Below are 18748 nucleotides of genomic sequence, written 5' to 3' on the forward strand. Positions count from 1 at the left end.
GCTGTAATTAGAAAGTAATTTATGCTGCAGCCATTTCCATACTTGTGTATCTGGATTTTTTTCAAACTATGGGGAATTATTGACAAGAATGAAAATGTTGCAAGGTTTTTTGTTTCCTTCTTTCTTGCGCAGACTCATTCTGAGGCTAGTTGGTTGCCTGGGAAACTGCTGAAGGAAGAATTTGAATATGGTGCCAGAATGAACATCAGCATTGTGGACAGAGAGAGAGCGAGAGAGTACACACCCACAAAATGTATATATTAGATGCTTTGGTCCAGATCCACAAAGGTATTTAGGTTCTTAACTTCCCCTGATTTCAAGGCTTTTGTGGACTTTTTTATTTGTAAGATCAAAAAAGACTGAATATTCATGATGTTATGTTAGAAAAATACTGTGGTTATCTAAATACAGTCAAGATTTTAAAAAGTGGGTACTTAAAATTAGGCTTCTATATTCATATTTAGAAACCTGAAGGGTTTTCAAAGGTGTTCCACTATGGATGCTGTTAGGTGCTGAGCACTTTCAAAAAACAGGCCATCTAAATATGCTTTTGAAATACCTGGCTACTATCCCTTGTTTATATATATATGAAGGAACAAGTGCAGAATGATAACCCTGCTCAGGATTACAAAAGCATGTGTCTGGCAGACTTGGGAATACAATATAGGTTCTTGACTCACAGACCTATGCTCTAACCATTGCTGCATCATAGCTCCTTAAAGAACTTTCTTTATAAACATCCAGACCTCACAGGACCAAGACCTTGGCAACGTACAGCAAACACTCTATAATCCAGCTGTTACCTTGAGCACACAATTTGAACACAGTGAATTCACAGGTATTAAATTAGCTATTGCAGAGATTGCTTGTTAAGCAATACTGTTAAGTACCATGGTATTATTAAGTACCAAAGAAATATACTATTATGAGAAAAAATTAATAATAGAAACTTGAATACATAAAGGCTTCAGCATTCAAAAACAGCACTCACAAAGTTTATTCTCAAGCTGATGCAAAAATCTTGGATCAAGCACAATCCCTTGATAATAACACCTGTTTTTGCTACAGCAAATGTTGTAATAAGAGTAATGTGGCAAAGGTGGCAGGGCAGATCCATGATAATTTTCACCAGCTGAGAATCTACCCAGGAGTCTCCTAGAACAGCGTTTCCCAAAGTGTGGTCCGCGGGCCAGTATCAGTCCTTAGAAAAAAAAATACTGGTCCTTAGAAAAATGATCATGCATGCTCCTATTAATTAGTGTGACAGGGTAACGGCAGCATGGCCCTCTTGGTAGATAGCCTGCTGCTGTGGCATCTCTGCTGGGCATGCTCCCAGCGGTGGGGCTAAATCCGGCGGATGCTAGAATCCAACGCAGAATGCCCAGCATAGCTGGGGGAGCTGGCGCCGGCCAATAAAGCGGTTGGGATTGGGGCCGGGGGGAGGGGTGGCAGAACAACCTGCTGGACAGGTAGGGCCAGTGACACAATTATTTGCATATTCATCATTTGCTTAATGAATATGCAAATATGAAAATATATGTTACCAGTCCTCCAAAAGCTTGTGAATGGGTTAACTGGTCCCAGTATCAAAAAGATTGGGAACCACTATCCTAGAAGATCCCCAACTTGCTAGGAGGAAACTTCACGGGAGCAAACTGAGAGACTCAAAATTAGTGGCCACTTTTTGAAAATGTGGGACCAGGTGATTTGCCCAAGGTCACAGCAAGCCAGTGTCAGAGACAAGGACAAAACTCTGAAGTCTTAACTCACTGTTTTATTCTCTAACCACTAGGCAGCAAACGTAAGCAACAAAACAAGACTTGAGGTGAAATCAGTTACTTTACAACACATTTCATGTTACTGTTTTAAACACAAACTAAACAAACTATTATTAATTATAGAGTCCTTTGCTTACCCTGGCTCCATATTACAGCTCTGTAATTACTACATTAGTAACTGACCACTTCTCCTGATATTGTGATTCTATGACCAACAAGCCATCAATCTGGTGATATAGTTAAAGGCATATATCCCCAGATTCCCACCTCTTCCCCCTTACACTTTCAATACTGTGCATCTGTAAAGCAGTGCAAATCTGTCATACATTTTATAAGTAAACACGATCATTTCTACACAATTCATTGTAGAATTTATCAAAGTGAAAATTATTCCATATTTTTTACATTATGAATAGAGCAGTTGGAGAAAATATTTGGTCAGTATTTCTGGGGTCGTTGACACAAATTTGAGGCTCCTTATCAAATCTTTAAATTTCCCCCCAATCTTCTGCCATGTCATCTGGTAGATTTACTTCCACCAGGAGAGTGGGGATGAGTAATGGAGGATTTGTGAAATGTTAAAACAGGAGCATATGCTTGGCTGAGTGGGGAGCTAACAATGGATAAGTCTATGTTGTGTTCCAACTAATGCTTACATACAAAAAAAAAAAAAAAAAACAAAAAAAAAAAAAAAAGCTGATAACCTAGGGGGCTAAGCTATCATCATCACAGAGACCTCTCTGAGCCCAAATCAACTCTACACCTCTACATTACACAGCACAGGTATTAAATCTCACACTAGCATTTCTACTTTTCCTTGATGTGGTCAGTCTCCATGATGCAAGGGCCTCACGTCTAGAGGCTTGGGCAGCTATAGGTGCTGCCATTAACAAGACGCAGATACAGCCTGCTAATGGCTGAAAATAGGAAAAGCTGGCCTTTTCACCTAAGCAAGAATCAACCGTTAATCATGTCAAAACTGGAAAAAGACGTGGGTAGAATAAAAAAAAGGTAATACATCCTCTACTACTATGCTGCAGTTTTCAATGGCAGAATGACATAGTCCCATATAACACATTTGCCCCCAATTTGATCAATCCTCTGAAAAACAAAGATTTAAGGTTCTCTCTACATGTAGGTCACTTGATCCCTCCCATTCACCTGACTATGCAAAATGAGGTCATTTCTACACAAATGCATACTGACAAAATTGTAATTGAATGTGAACTATTCATATTATTTCTAGGTTAAACAAATTATCTGTTATTTCAACATCTTTGTAAATGAAAAAAGTCATGGAAGCTTTATGATTAATTTGCTAAAACAGAAAATAACTGAAAATCACAAATTAATAATTGGATTATATATTTTGCATAAACTATAATAACTTAATTCATTCAGGAAAGCAGCATATGCTCAAGACTGATCATGTTCTCAACCTACTGATCTCTGGCATCCTCTCTAGGATATGTGGTACGTTTCTGGTAAATCCACAAAATGTCTGAATTATCTCTTTAAAATGTGTGCATATGTAAAAAACAGTGATCAGTTGCAGCAAATCTAGCAAGCATATCATCCATTGTGGTTCACAATGCCAGGTTCAGATTATATACTGGCTGTGACATGGGAACCTGACTGCAGAATTCCAGATGACAATGGATCTATAAATTTAAATTGTGACAAAACTATTTGGCTATGAGTTTTGCCGCAAGAGCCTATGCAAATGAAGTACAGATTAGCATTTTCCTGTGATTCATTTGCATACTCTTTCGTTCCATTTTTGCACAAAAACAGGCAGTGTGGCCCTGGCTGTTTTGTGCAAAACTCCCTTATGCCTCTCTGGGACAATTAAGACCTGGGGGTGGGGGAGTGCCCGAAGCCTTCTCTGCTTTGCCCCCATCCAGTGAGCAGTGGGTGGGCAGAGTGGAGAAGGCTTCAGGAGCTTCCTAGCCCCCATACCCTAATTGGCTTTGGGGCGGGGGAGTAGCAGGGCCTCCACGGGCCAGATTCACCTGCTTGGCAGGCCGAATCTAGCCCACGGAGGCCCCATTTGCCCACCCCTGATCTAGACCATCTCTGACAGATGTCTATCCAACCTGCTCTTAAATATCTCCAGTGATGGAGATTCCACAGCCTCCCACAGCAAATGTGTCAATGTTTTGTCCTGGCTGATTTTTCTGGTCCAAAACCACACAAACAAATCCTATTCCCCAACCTCCTTTTACAGTCTCTTACTTAATAATAAAAAAAGCACAAACAAAAGAACAACTGAAAATAAAATTTAGGACAAAAATAGGTGATTGAAAAGCATTATCTTGTCTCTGGATTATAACACTGGGAAGAGCAGAGGAATCTGATGATACAAAGATTTTCTGGTCCTTCCTGCCCCCCTCTGCCCCCGCACCATCCTTCAGTGTTTACTGGTGATACAAGAGGAGAAACAAAGGGAACCAAGCATCCATTCTTATTTACCTAATAGCCCCCTCAGCCTTTAGCACGTTATACTTAAGAGCTTTGCAGGGCCTACGACTTGTTTCTTTCACCAACAGATGTCGGTGCAGTAAAAGATGCTGCCTCCCCACACTGCGGCTCTACCTGCATACGGGCACTCAGCTCCTCAGAGGCATGTCGCTGACACTGCTTTTTACACACAGGCAATCGGTCCTCGTCGTGCCAGTTCTCACGTTTCAATGTAGCTGGAGCTTTTTAGACGGTTATACCCCGGGCTTTGGGAAGGCTGCAGAGCCCGTGCCGTGCTGCGCCGCTCGCTGCCATGGGGGGGGCGAGCGGCGAGCAGGGAGCTGCTTCTTACCCCGCTTGCTCTGCACGGGCGGGGCTGGGGGAGCAGGAGGCGCTCGATGCCCTCAAGCTGCGACAAGCCCCCTCCCTGCTGCTGAGGCTGCAACCCCCCTCCCCTCCTCCTCCCGGGATGGGGCTCGCGCAGCCCCCGCCCAGCAGACAATGCAGCCCCGCATTACCATGCCCCGCCCCGGCTCCCGCATTACGTCACCCGCCGGAGCGGGGCTGCGGGCAGCCCGGGAGTGAATGAGGGGGCGGGGCCCAGGCGCGAGGGGGCGGGGCCAGCGAACCCCGCTATAAAAGCGGGCGGCGGGGCGGCGGCTCGGGGTTCGCAGCTGCAGGTGCCGGAGCGAGGCAGGGCGCGGGCAGCCGGAGGCAGAGGGTGTTTGTTGCCGCGACTCGGGCGCCATGCGGGAGATCGTGCACATCCAGGCTGGCCAGTGCGGGAACCAGATCGGGGCCAAGGTAGAGAGCGGGGGGCCGGGCTGGGGGGGCCGGCGCTGTGGCCCCTGTCACGGCGCAGAGGCGAGATCGCCACGGGGCGCTGCTGGAGCCTGGGCACACTGGACGCTGAAAACATCATATGGGGGGGGGGTGACTTTCTGTGGCTCAAACACCTGCTTCAGCTTCCCGTCCCGGCTGCGGCGCCTCGGCACAAACCTCATGGCGCTAGAGGGGAGATGGGCTGCTGTCGGGGGGGGGGGGGGGTCATGCTGCGACAGCCCGATATCCGTGCTCTGAATTCACAATGGCTCTCCTCGCCTTGCTGATGCAGCTGCCGCGCCCCTGTGCGCAGGGATGCCACCCGGGCTTGCAGCAGAGATGCTTCCAGTGCGTCACAGCTCTTGTGGGCTCTTTCTGCCTCTAGCTACGTCCCCAACGGGGAAACAGCTGGATTTCCTTTAGTATCTAGCAACCTACATCAATTTGAAGGCTACATCTGGTTAGCGATACTGTAATTCTTGACCCCTGTGGGAACATTTCAGGAAGCAGTACAATTTTGTTACTGTATCTGATCTATACCTTTGCTGTTGGACACTGCAGTTTAGTGGTGGTTTTCCTGAGTCCAGCTATACCAATTCTCACTTGCTTCTGTGATGTGTGTATAAATATCTGTTTGTCTCCCCAAGGTGCAGTTATTGGTTAGCGTACTCCATTGGCTGGGCAGGGGTAGGTTTGTGGAGCTAGAAAAGACATGTTGGATCCCTCCTGACACCATAATGCAATTACTCAGTGCTTTTTTCCTAAACCCCTATTTCAGTTCTGGGAAGTCATCAGTGATGAGCATGGCATTGACCCAACTGGCAGCTACCATGGAGACAGTGACTTGCAGTTAGAAAGGATCAATGTTTACTACAATGAAGCTGCTGGTAATTATACACCATTTGTTTCTTCAGCCCTTTGTAATTTTGCTAAGTAAACTAAAACAAAAAACCGGTGTAGAGGTGTACCACTCATTATAACTGGAACTGCTAGTGTAAAGGAATTTGCTATTGACCATGGAAGCTTTGTTAAAGGGCTGAGTCTTTCCAAGATGGCTCTACTGAAAATTCTTTCCCTTTTGTCAGTGCGCAGTCTCTCCTGGGAGCTGGGTTGAGGCTGCTCAAAGCAAAAGCAGCGAGTTGACTGTGTCTGTAACGCTGTTTTTCTTCCTCCTATAGGTAATAAATATGTGCCCCGTGCAATCCTTGTTGATTTGGAGCCTGGCACAATGGACTCTGTCAGATCTGGACCCTTTGGTCAGATCTTCAGACCTGACAACTTCGTTTTTGGTATGTAGCTTTACATACAGCTGCAGCTACTGCAGTCTGGCTTGCGATGACCCAATTAAATACCCCATAATGCTCTTTGTACTAATAACATTTTTTGTATATATTCGAGTGCACCCTTCCTGATTTTTTTTTGGGGGGGGAGGGGGGGTTTGCATGAAACTTGTATGGATTAATTCAGCTTTTTAACTTGCAGATTTGAAAAACACAAATTGAACCATGCTATAAACAATAGTCAGCTGATCATTGTAAATCTATTTTAGGTCTGTAAAATTATCCTCTGTCCACTATCTAGAATGTAATAGTTCTCATCACTTGGACTCCATATCATGTTCTAGTGACTAAATCAGCATCTTTCCACTCTGCCTTCTAGGTCAGAGTGGTGCTGGAAACAACTGGGCAAAAGGCCACTACACAGAGGGAGCTGAGCTAGTGGACTCTGTCCTGGATGTGGTAAGAAAGGAATCGGAAAGCTGTGACTGTCTACAGGGTTTCCAGCTGACCCATTCTCTAGGTGGTGGCACAGGGTCTGGGATGGGAACTCTCCTCATCAGCAAAATTAGAGAGGAGTACCCAGACAGAATCATGAACACCTTCAGTGTAATGCCATCTCCAAAGGTGTCAGACACAGTGGTTGAACCCTACAATGCCACCCTTTCTGTCCACCAGTTGGTGGAGAATACGGATGAAACCTACTGTATTGACAATGAAGCCTTGTATGACATTTGCTTCCGCACGCTGAAACTCACAACCCCTACCTACGGGGACCTCAACCACCTGGTCTCCGCCACCATGAGTGGCGTGACCACCTGTCTCCGGTTCCCCGGACAGCTGAATGCCGATCTCCGCAAGCTGGCAGTCAATATGGTGCCTTTCCCTCGACTGCACTTCTTCATGCCAGGGTTTGCCCCGCTAACTAGCCGGGGCAGCCAGCAGTACCGTGCCCTGACGGTGCCAGAGCTGACGCAGCAGATGTTCGATTCTAAAAACATGATGGCAGCCTGCGATCCCCGCCATGGCCGCTACCTGACTGTGGCGGCGATATTCCGTGGCCGAATGTCCATGAAGGAGGTGGACGAGCAGATGCTCAATGTCCAGAACAAAAACAGCAGCTACTTTGTGGAATGGATCCCCAACAATGTCAAGACGGCTGTCTGTGACATCCCCCCTCGTGGCCTCAAAATGTCCGCCACTTTCATTGGGAACAGCACAGCCATTCAGGAGCTGTTCAAGAGAATCTCTGAGCAGTTCACTGCCATGTTCCGGCGTAAGGCTTTCTTGCACTGGTACACTGGCGAGGGCATGGATGAGATGGAGTTCACTGAAGCAGAGAGCAACATGAATGACCTGGTCTCAGAATACCAGCAATACCAAGATGCCACTGCTGATGAGCAAGGAGAATTTGAAGAGGAAGGAGAGGAGGATGAGGCATAAAGGCAGTTGGTACTAGAAAAACTCTTTTAAAGCAGGCATGTGGTCAGAATGAATTCTGACAGTGGTGATAAAGCATGTTCTTCATTGCAGTGTACTGGATTATCTGTTAAATTTTGTAACCTTAACAAAAATCTCTATGTAATAATTGTGAAGTCAAGTTTATTGATGACTTTGATTTAAGTTTTTAAAATGCATAAAGGCATGTGTTCCAAATATCTTCTGGTTTTTTCTTTAAAACAGGACTCCTCTTCTCATATAGCATTCCTTTTTTTAATATATATACACTTGTATTAACGTCATACTTCATGCTCCTTGATATGGAATTCAGGTACTTGCAACATAACAATCTTGATCAAGTAAAGCATAGATTTAATGCTACTTCACTATTACTCTTGTTAGACAAATTCAGCTCTGCCAGGAGCGTCTCAATTATCAAGCAAGACACAGTAGGTATCTTAATTTACCTCTAACTAGCATAAATGAGATGTCCTTTTACATTTTCTAATAATGGAGAATCAAACTAAATAAAATCAGTATCATAACAGGAATAGGGCCTGGACGGGGAATATAATTTAAATACACTAAGATAATCATACATAGACTGTTTAGTACATAATTGAGTTTAACAAACTAAGTCTGTCGTAGGAAATTTTCTACTACTTTGTTGAACTCTTCTGCAAATCGTAAATGTAGATTGTGCTTTCCTTCTGGCATCAGAAACAACCTAAAAAATAAGTAAGTTGTGCATTTAGAATTTTACTTTATGCATATACAACACATAGGGTAACTACAGGACTGTAGTAACCAAGTGCAAAATTTGAATCAATGCCTGTTCTCCCCCCCCCCCCCCCCCCCACAAGTTAAAAATTAGTCAAGCTGACTTCTCAAGTTTAAAAATTAGCTGAGTAGAAACTTTGATGGTAGACCACCTGTGCCTACAAATCTAAATTCCAGCTTTGGGGAAAACAATTTTGTTTCTGGAACAAAGGAAACCATGTTAGATGAGTGCTAAATGTAAATCTCTGGGAAACCTTGTCAGAAGTCAGATGGTTTTTTTTTTTTTACCTGATGCAGAGGGTTAACCTTCCAGAAGTGGCAACACTGAAGTCCACAGCACTTGTCTTCAGGGAAAAGGGCAAGGTGATGGTCATGAGATGAAGTGGGTTTTTTTCCTCCGCAGAGGAGGGAGTAGCTGTGCTGGAGTGGGGGGGAGGAGACTCATGGTGACAGCTGAGAGACACTAAGGGTACAGCTGGACAAGTGTTTTGTCAGAAAAAGGTATGTAAAATGCACTACGCATTTTACATACCTTTTTCTGATTCTTTTGTCAGAAGCTTTTCCGACAGTTGGCCTGTCTAGAGTGGGCCAAATGTTGGACCAAAAAACCCTTTCGGAAGCCCCTTCTTCCTCATAGAACAGGGAATACATGGGCTTCCGAAAGTGTGTGCTCTTCCTCAAAAAAAAAAAAAAAAAAAAAGGCAGAAGAGCAAATGTGTTCCCTAGATGTGGTGGAGGGTTTTTTTGGGTTACCTCTGGTAGCCCAAAAACCCCTTGCAGTCTAGCCATACCCTTAGGCTGCGTCTAGACTCGCATGATTTTGTGTAAAAGCAACTTATTTTGCACAATCTTGCTGCCTGTCTACACTGGCTGTGAGTAGTTGCACAAGAACACTGACTTTGTAATGTACAAAATCAGTGGTTCTTGCGCAAACACTGATGCTCCCGCTCAGGGATAAGCCCTCTTGCACAAGTATTCTTTAGACAAACATTAATTTCTTGTGCAAGAAAGCGCTGATGGCCAAGACAGCATCTACACAGGCCTGGATGCTTTTGCACAAAAGCAAATCTTTTGCGCAAAGGCACATGCTAGTATAGATGCTCTCTTGCGCAAATACTTTAACGGAAAAACTTTTAAGAGTATTTGCGCAAAATCATGCCAGTCTTGATGCAGTCTTAGTGTAATAGCTAAGGGGCTTGGATTGGGTATTAAGTATTGCTAAAGAAGTAGATTAAAAACAATGCCTCTAATATTGAATTATTCTAAAGAGAATCTAGTGTGCATGAACCTGCAGTCAAGCTGTAATTTGACCTTATAAAAACAATGTTTCTGGAATGGCTTAAAGCTGTAGGCTTTTACAGTCCTGACTGCCAAGCCATGTTCAGAGGGGTACACTGAGAAGTGAAGGTGACTCAACTAGTGTTCTTTTTTTAAAAGGGGATGTCAGTTTGATAAAACACCATGAGCTTGATTTTAATCAAATAAAATTGCCTTAGTTTGCTGTAATGTGGAAATAAGTCACAGATATGTAAGGCTAAGCTAGTCCTGGGAGAATCCACATAAGATGATGGTAAACTCCTAACTTGTATGCATTGACTTCCCCTGTTTTAGGGTACATCTATGCTGCACTGCTATTTTGGGATATTTCAGTTATCCCAGAATATCTATGCTACATCTTTTTGAAATATAATTGCTCGCTATTCTGACACTCAAGGTTTACAGGGATGTTTTGGGATAGTGGTTTATTTTAAATTTTTGCACCAAATTACAAAATAGCTTATTCCGAGCTAAGGCTGCAGAGCAGATGCACCCTTAGTTGTCACCTTCCCCTGTAAGCTTGGCCATAGTAGTGTGTAATGACCAAACTGCCATCTGGCATGAGTCCCATACCTGGAAGAACTTCTTCATGGTCATACCCTTCAAAATATAGATTGCCTATCCCTAAATCCAGCTTTGCTCATCTTATACACGAGACACCTCAAACTAATCTTGTATAGTATGCTAGCATGCTCCTCATTAAAAGACTGGGATCTCCACCGCCTTTCTCAAAGTACTAAACTATGTCAGGTAAGCAGTTTTGGAACTACAAGAACAGAAAACACTCACTAATTTCAGTGCTGTGCTACAAAAATTACTATATGTAAAACTGCTCAGGTTCTGGAATAGAGACTCCAGTATTTGCTCAAGAAGCAGTTAGGGGAGGTGTTTAACAAAATTCTACTGCAATATTGCCATGTTCCTTCTATCTCTAATTTCAATGGAAAGACTCTAAGCAGTGATGATAAAAGCACCACATGATGCCCATTATTTTGTCTTGGGGGAGGGGTGGAGAATGGTATTTTTTTACCTCTTCTGTACTTTTTTACCTCCTTGTGGCTACTATATTTTCTCTGAGGAACACCCACCAATCTGTGTCTTCAAAGACAAAGTACATAACGCTGGAAGTGCATTGGCTTTATTACTGATTAACACACAATTACTAGCAAGACATTTTTGCCATAAGCAAGGAAAGCTTACTATGTTGTACCAGTGAAGAAAAACCAGACTGCAAAGCAGAAAATCACAATTAAGAATGAGAGCCTGTCCTTCAGGTACTCCATTGTGATGAGGCAATAGTTCTCAACCTTATTCATGCCACCCTTTCCAACAATGTGTGTGTGTAACCCTGACATGAGTTCATGGAGTCCAGGTTGTGAATTTGTGCTAAAGTACTCCCCTGCACATTGTGTAGAACATAGCAGCAGCCAATAGGAGCTGGGGGAAGGGAAGGGATGTGCCTGCCCAAAAATGGCTGCACACAACCACCTGTCCCACCCAGAGCTGTGCCTGATAGGTTCCCCCCCCCCATCTTCTGGCCCCTCCTGCTGAGACCCTTATCCCACTTCCCACTAGCCCTCTCCCACATACTGAACCCCCCCTAATTGTTGGCCCACCCCAGAGCCTCAGGAGGCCCCCAAAAATCTACCTGCCCCCCAAAGAATTAATCCAGCCTGGGGGGGGGAAGCCCTTCCCCATAGGGCTGGAGTGCAAGCGTAACCTTGAGGCCCCAAGATGCATGAGTGAGGTGAGCGTGTCTCTTTTTTCCTGCCTATCAATGCTACCTAGCTGAGTTTTCTGAGGGTCATTGGCCCCTAACGCCAAAAAGGGTTCTCACCCCTAATCTAGATTGTTCCTGATAAAAACTTTATGTGAAAGACACTGGAGCAAAATAGTTGGCTGTCACTTAATGATTATTTAGAGGGCAGAGCCCAATAGTAAAATCCCAGTAAATGTATAGATAGAGCAGCTATGACTTTAGCATTCAGTACTACTTCATACAAGTAGGATTTCTGCTCCAGCCCTAGTATGTGTGTTTCATTAGCTCTGCTGAAAGGAGATATGACAAGAAGGAGCACAGTGGCAATAATTCAGATGGGTGGAAGTGGTCTTAATTTCTTGGTTTCACTTTAGAATTAATAGATTCCAAGGTGAGAGGGGACCGTGGTATATAAAAAAGGCCATAGACGTTCCTCAAAACTAATTCCTAGAACAGCTTTCTATTAAAAATAAAAATTCAGTATAGATTTAAAAAGTCGCTAGTGATAGACAATCCACTGCAATCCCTGGTACACTGTTTAAAAGGTTACATGCCCATCACTGTTAAAAATTTACACTTCTATTTCCAGTCTAAATCTGTCTAGCTTCAACTTCCAGGCAGTGAGTCATGCCATACCTTTTTCTGCTAGACTTAGCAGCCCATTATTAAATAGTTGTTCCTCTGGTATGTATTTGTAATAAAGTAACCTTAATCTTCCCTTTGAGATTCTTGAGTTGATTCAGCTTAAACAATCTCACTGTAAGGCATGTTTACTGATCATTTAATCATTCTTTTGGCTCTTCTCTGAACTCTCTCTAATTTATCAATGTCCTTCGTGAATTGTGGGCTCTAGAATGGGATACAGCATTCCAGCAGTGATTACAACAGTGCTAAACAGAAGTAAAATAATCTCTCTATTCCCATCGAAGAGTTCCCTATTTATGCATTCAAGGATAGCGTTAGTCCTTTTGGCCTAATTAGTCCTTTTGTTACACTGTGAGCCCATCAACTGTTTATCCACTCCTCAAAACTCTCTTTCAAAGTGACTGCTTCCCAGGATGAAGTCTCCATCTTGTAAGTATGGCCTAATTTCTTTGTTCCTAGATGTATACGTTTTCCTTTAGCCACATTTAAATAAATGTTTTTTGCATGTGCCCAGTCATACGTCAGTGACCTGTCCTCTTCTTTATTTACCCACTCCCCCAAACCTTGTATCCTCTGCAAACTCTGTCAATAGTGATTTTGTTTTCTTCCAGGTTACTGATAAGGTTTTTAATATCAGAGGGCCAAGAACTAATCCCTGTGAGATGCACTAGAAACACACATGCTGGATGAGTCCCCATTCACAGCTATTTTGAAACCTAGCAGTTAGCCAGCTTTTAATCTGTTTAGCTCCTCACTCCTTTTAAAAAGAGCACTATGATGTAAAAAGGGTAGTCTACACTGCTCTCAATGTATTATTCTGGGGGCTTTGAACATCTCCATCAATGCCTGAGAAATGCTGTCCAAAGATGTCCCATATTGTGTGTTCACTTCTTCCCTTCTCCAAAAGGTGTTTCAAAACTGTGTAGCTGAAGGTATGACTCACCGGGACTCTTTGATGTGTTTGTGAAGATATTCTGCATGAAACTGTGGTACCAAAGGGTCTTTCCCACCATGTATTATAAATGTTGGACACTTTATATGAGGCAGTAAATGTTGACAAATGTTACCTGAAAAACACATGTAAAGTTTTTTATTTTAAAATATGAATGATTAAAACAGAAAAACTTGTTAGACAATAGTAACTTGTATTGTATCTCATACCATTAGCACCTATTATCATGTTAGAACATAACATAAGAACATAAGAACGGCCGTACTGGGTCAGACCAAAGGTCCTTCTAGCCCAGTATCCTGTCTACCGACAGTGGCCAGCACCAGGTGCCCCAGAGAGGGTGGAACGAAGACAATGATCAAGCGATTTGTCTCCTGTCATCTCTCTCCAGCCTCTGACAAACAGAGGCCAAGGATACCATTTTATCCCCTGGCTAATAGCCTTTTATGAACCTAACCTCCATGAAATTATCTAGCTTCTCTTTAAACTCTATAATAGTCCTAGCCTTCACAGCCTCCTCTGGCAAGGAGTTCCACAGGTTGACTACACGCTGTGTGAAGAAGAACTTTCTTTTATTCGTTTTAAACCTGCTACCCATTAATTTCATTTGGTGTCCTCTAGTTCTTCTATTTAGGGAACTAATAAATAACTTTTCTTTATCAGCCCTCTCCACACAACTCATGATTTTATAGACCTCTATCATATCCCCCCTCAGTCTCCTTTTTTCTAAACTGAAAAGTCCCAGTCGCTTTAACCTCTCCTCATATGGGACCCGTTCCAAACCCCTAATCATTTTAGTTGCCCTTTTCTGAACCCTTTCCAAGGCCAAAATATCTTTTTTGAGGTGAGGAGACCACATCTGTACACAGTATTCAAGATGTGGGCGTACCATAGTTTTATACAGGGGCAGTAAGATATTCTGTGTCTTATTTTCTATCCCTTTCCTAATAATTCCTAGCATCCTATTTGCCTTTTTGACAGCCGCTGCACACTGCGTGGAAGTTTTCAGAGAACTGTCCACGATAACTCCAAGATCCCTTTCCTGATTTGTCGTAGCCAAATTAGCCCCCATCATACTGTACGTATAGTTGGGGTTATTTTTCCCAATGTGCATTACTTTACACTTATCCACATTAAATTTCATTTGCCATTTTGCTGCCCAATCACTGAGTTTGGTGAGATCATCTTGGAGTCCCTCACAGTCTGCTTTTGTCTTGACTATCCTAAACAGTTTTGTATCATCTGCAAACTTTACTACCTCACTGCTTACCCCTTTCTCCAGATCATTTATGAATAAGTTGAAAAGGATTGGTCCCAGGACTGACCCTTGGGGGACACCACTAGTTACCCCTCTCCAATTTGAAAATTTACCATTTATTCCTACCCTTTGTTTCCTGTCTTTTAACCAGTTCTCAATCCAAGAAAGGACCTTTCCTCTTATCCCATGGCCATGTAATTTACACAAGAGCCTTTGGTGAGGGACCTTGTCAAAGGCTTTCTGAAAATCTAAGTATACTATATCTACTGGATCCCCCTTATCTGCATGCTTGTTAACCCCTTCAAAGAACTCTAATAGATTAGTAAAACAGGATTTCCCTTTACAGAAACCATGTTGACTTTTGTCCAACAAATTATGTTCTTCTACATGCTTCACAATTTTATTCTTTACTATTGTTTTGACTAATTTGCCCGGTACTGAAGTTAGACTTACCAGTCTGTAATTGCCAGGATCGCCTCTAGAGCCCTTTTTAAATATTGGTGTCACGTTGGCTACCTTCCAGTCATTAGGTACGGAAGCCGATTTAAAGGATAGGTTACAAACTACAGATAATAGCTCAGGAATTTCCCATTTGAGTTCTTTTAGAACCCTTGGATGAATGCCATCCGGTCCCGGAGATTTGTTAACATTAAGTTTTTCTATTTGTTCCAAAACCTCCTCTAATGACAATGTTCACTGTAATCGCCCTACCACGGAGGGATAAGCAAGTACCAAACCTATGCTGTCTAGCTCCAGTGCAAAACTCTCCTGTCTGAAAGATTTACTGCTCTTATTTGTCCCTTTTCTGGATTCCCTTCATTGATACGTTGATGCATTGATACGTTGATGCTCTCGGTACAAAAGGAGCTAACTGCCTTTCACAGATGACCTAGTGAAAACTGGATCAGATCCTCCAAAATGCTGATGGCTGAGTGCCACCAACAAAAGGACTGACTACAACTCATTATGATGCTTCTCTGTTGGGAGAAATTATACCACCAGCTGGCTGACATCTCTCTTACAAGTTTGTTTCTAGATTTGAAAAAATAAAGTGTAAGGAAACATCTTACCTACAGTCAATTCAGAGCCACAGTCAGGTATTTAGAATTTTAGTTATAAGGACTAAATGAAAATGCACATAAGGAAGTCTTGGGCTCTTTCCCTTGTATGCACCCTATATACTGTATATATTGTTTGCATTCAGCAATTTAAAAGCAAATTTGCTATGAATTAAAACACAAAACTGCTGTTTAGTATTCAGGGGTCCTTCTCGTTTTTCAAAGTTCTCTTATAAGAGGAGAGTTATTCCCAAAGATTTTTAAGTGCCAAACTTAAAAATAACAGTTGTCATTGAATTGCAAATGACTAATCTTAGCTGACACATCTTTGATTGCATTATATGCATCAAATATGCTTTGTTGAATCTGAACTACAAAACTTTGAAAACCAAACTTCCCATCCACTCCCTCACTTTCAACGCTTCCTGCTTATGTGTAGAAATTTTAAAACAAATGCTTTTTAGGCTACATCCTCGCTCTAGAGTGGAAAATATTCCCCTGCTGAGAAAGAAGAGGAAAATGAACCTGAAAAGAAACTTTCCAACTACATTTGTTTAAAAGTGATATTTTAATAACCTAAACTTGTGGGAAAGCGAAGGCAGAGAAAATTGTCAATTAATCATTTCCAAAAGCTCTTTTCCTCCTGTGCATCACTTAGATTCTGTGAAGTGTCTGCTGTATTCATGAGAGTATTATAGGCCAGCTGACTCATGATGAGGTGTGTGCATGTAGTCCTTTCTTTGTCGGCTGCTAAGAGCAATGTTGAGAGATTTTTATCCATAACTTTTCTGCTGCTGCAATTGCAGGAATCTTACCATCTGCCTTGTCAGCAAACTGAGATATTCCATCCACCCAGGCCTCACATGTTTTTGCAAAGTATTCATGTCCATACATTTCTTCCATTGGTTTCCTGACCTTTTCACTCCATTTTGAAACATCTCGGATAGCTGTGTAAAATGGCATTGAATATATTAGGCCCTCTTCAATAAACAAATAGCATTCACATAAACACTTATGTGCATTTTAAGAGCCAATGACAAATACAAATTTCACATGCTAAATTCTGTTAAAGGATTTAAAAAAAAGTTATGGAAGGGTGAAAAATACATTCATTGTACTGTCTATAGCAGAATCCTTTCTGAGTTCAAGACGCAAATACCCGTGTCACTACTGAATGCAAAGGGTGGACAAATCAAGAGATTCTGATCCTACAAGCTGTCTGCCTGCATAAGTTCAGCAAGACAGAGGGAGGACAGCTTGCAAGAAGAGGAAGTATGTACAGTCTCGGGGAGGGAAGGAAGAGTTTTTATCTGGAGTCAATGTTCAAATCATATATATTTTTATAGAAAAAAGGGGTAGGGTATAAATGCCCAGCTTTAGGACAGCTTTCTGGTTTGGCCTCTGAAGGGAAGCTGACACCTGGTTACTCATCACAGTTCAATGGCAGGAAGTCTTTACTAAGACATTCCAGCAGGCTGACATCATGGCACACTTGCCACATTCCTAGAGGAAAACCAGGATTGCCTCACTGCATGTTAGGCACAGCTGTACAAACACTCTGGAATTCTACTTTACTCACTTGTTTGCCAGGTTCAGAAATCTCGTAGCTTGCTCCACCTGTCAATAATGCAAATAAAGCAAATGTCCTCAAGAGTGGCACCTACCCTACTGTCTTGCACTAAAGATGCAGGGCCCCCATGCGGAGGGGGGGGGGGGAAGGGTACATTTTACACTTCAGGGGGCCCAGCCCAAGCAGAAATCCCCATTACCATGAGCAAAAAATAGAGGCTAAATTGTAGATCATGCTTGAGGATGTTTATGGACATTTATTTCCCTGTATCTACTTTCCTGATCTTGTGAGATTTGCTAGAGCCAATCAGAAGCAATGTTAGAGCAGTCTCACCTAGCATTCTGAGCAGTGAGTTCCTGGGCCTGCTGGTCCAGCCCAGGCTCTTGTCTAGAATAGAGAGTGTGAGCATGTGCAGTAGAAATGTAAAAAATGATTAAAAAATGTAACCATGTAATTGTTAAAAAATCCTAGCAGTTACACTCATGGTGAGCTCTGCAGTATAAAGTTTTATACTGCAGAGTCTGCAGCTGAAGGTGACAGCCCTGGCTTCCCGAGAGCAGGGCCAGCAGCCCCTACTGGCCCTGCTCCTGGGAGCCAGTGCGTAACTGAAACAGAAACCAGTAAGTTAATGTTTGTTGGTTAACCATTTAAATGGTTATACGTTTACATGCCTAGTGTGCACTTAATTTAGGGCTAAGTCTATACTTAAAATATTAAAATGCTGCTGCAGTCATGCTTTAAAGAGAAAACGTGGCCATGGCACCAATGCTGAGAGGGTTGTCCCAATGCTTTTCTGTAAACCACCTAAATGAGAAGCACAGATCCCAGCGCTGGGAGCTAGTTTTCACTGGTGCTATAGTGCTGTAACTTACTGCACATGGGGGAGAAGGGTTTCATACCTCTGAGACAGAAAGTTGCACCGCAAAAATTGGCAGTGTAGACATGGCCTAGGACTTGTAATTTGAGACTGAAAAAAGAGAGAAATTTGTGCTCCGCTGTGACGTGGTCTGTCATATCAAGATCAAGAACTACCACTCCCACAGTTCCTTGAGTGTAAGCAGGAGGGAAATACAGCTGGTGTGAGCGGCAAGGTAAAGCACCATACGACAGTGAAAGGCAGTGGTGTTGCTACTTCTGGTAGGATTTGCAGGCCCAAAAATACATGCAAGTAAGTGTCTAATTCATTCACAGTCACCCACTCCCAGACCCCATACTACCATGTGTGATGGTGGTGATAAATACAAATCAAGCAGCCTGAAATGTAAGGAGATAAAAGAAAGGGAACTAAAAGAAGCTAACACACACCAATTTATCTTCCAGTTTTTCAAATCATACAAGCCTTTCTGCAGTTAGGCAATATAACAACTAGGGAAGCAGATGAACAAAATCAAGATGAAAATAATTTCAATATAGAGACTGTGTCTGTGGCTCTGGCAATTGATGACAAAGAAAAGCTGCCAGAACATGCATTGTGTAACTCCAATCTAATGCTTCAAGATGGTTGGTTAGTATCACCATTAGCACCACCACATTCAGAAGGTTTACATGCAGCAGCAGATAGTAGTGCTACATTATCTGATTCTTGTCTTTTCAAGGATGCAGGCTTGAGACCTGACAGCATAACAGATTCTA

At 42.7% G+C, this 18748-nt stretch overlaps 2 protein-coding genes and 1 long non-coding RNA gene across 7 annotated transcripts in view; 1 reads left to right on the plus strand and 2 right to left on the minus strand.

The window, feature by feature from the left end:
* The window catches only part of LOC106733050 (uncharacterized), a 34031-nt gene extending 29290 nt beyond the window's left edge, over nt 1-4741 (minus strand). Inside the window, exon 1 of the long non-coding RNA XR_003087277.3 lies at nt 4374-4741. This is a non-coding gene — a long non-coding RNA (uncharacterized LOC106733050). The remainder of the gene's footprint in view (nt 1-4373) is intronic.
* A 143-nt stretch (nt 4742-4884) lies between these two features.
* On the plus strand, nt 4885-7995 carry LOC102455457 (tubulin beta-1 chain). The gene is made up of 4 exons (XM_006138819.3): nt 4885-5042; nt 5839-5947; nt 6239-6349; nt 6720-7995. The coding sequence occupies exons 1-4, from the start codon at nt 4986-4988 to the stop codon at nt 7778-7780; spliced, it is 1338 nt and encodes a 445-aa protein (XP_006138881.1). The 5' UTR covers nt 4885-4985; the 3' UTR covers nt 7781-7995.
* Nucleotides 7923-18748, minus strand: part of BPHL (biphenyl hydrolase like) — a 34343-nt gene continuing 23517 nt past the window's right edge. Inside the window, exons 5-8 of one of the 5 annotated variants that reach the window (XR_012901681.2) lie at nt 17126-17163; nt 16362-16493; nt 13222-13345; nt 7923-8504 (exon numbers count right to left, since the gene is read on the minus strand). Coding sequence is in view for 3 of the 5 variants with exons in the window: in XM_075921329.2 (XP_075777444.2) it covers nt 8842-8977; nt 13222-13345; nt 16362-16493 (392 nt within the window). In the remaining 2 variants the exon portion in view is untranslated. Of the gene's footprint in view, nt 8505-8698; nt 8978-13220; nt 13346-16361; nt 16494-17125; nt 17164-18748 lie in introns of those variants that run through there. The other 4 variants (XR_012901682.2, XM_075921330.2, XM_075921329.2 and 1 more) reach the window with 4 other exon arrangements.

This window comes from Pelodiscus sinensis, chromosome 2 (genome assembly GCF_052426305.1).
Source record: "Pelodiscus sinensis isolate ZL-2025 chromosome 2, ASM5242630v1, whole genome shotgun sequence".
Lineage (NCBI taxonomy): Eukaryota > Metazoa > Chordata > Testudines > Trionychidae > Pelodiscus > Pelodiscus sinensis.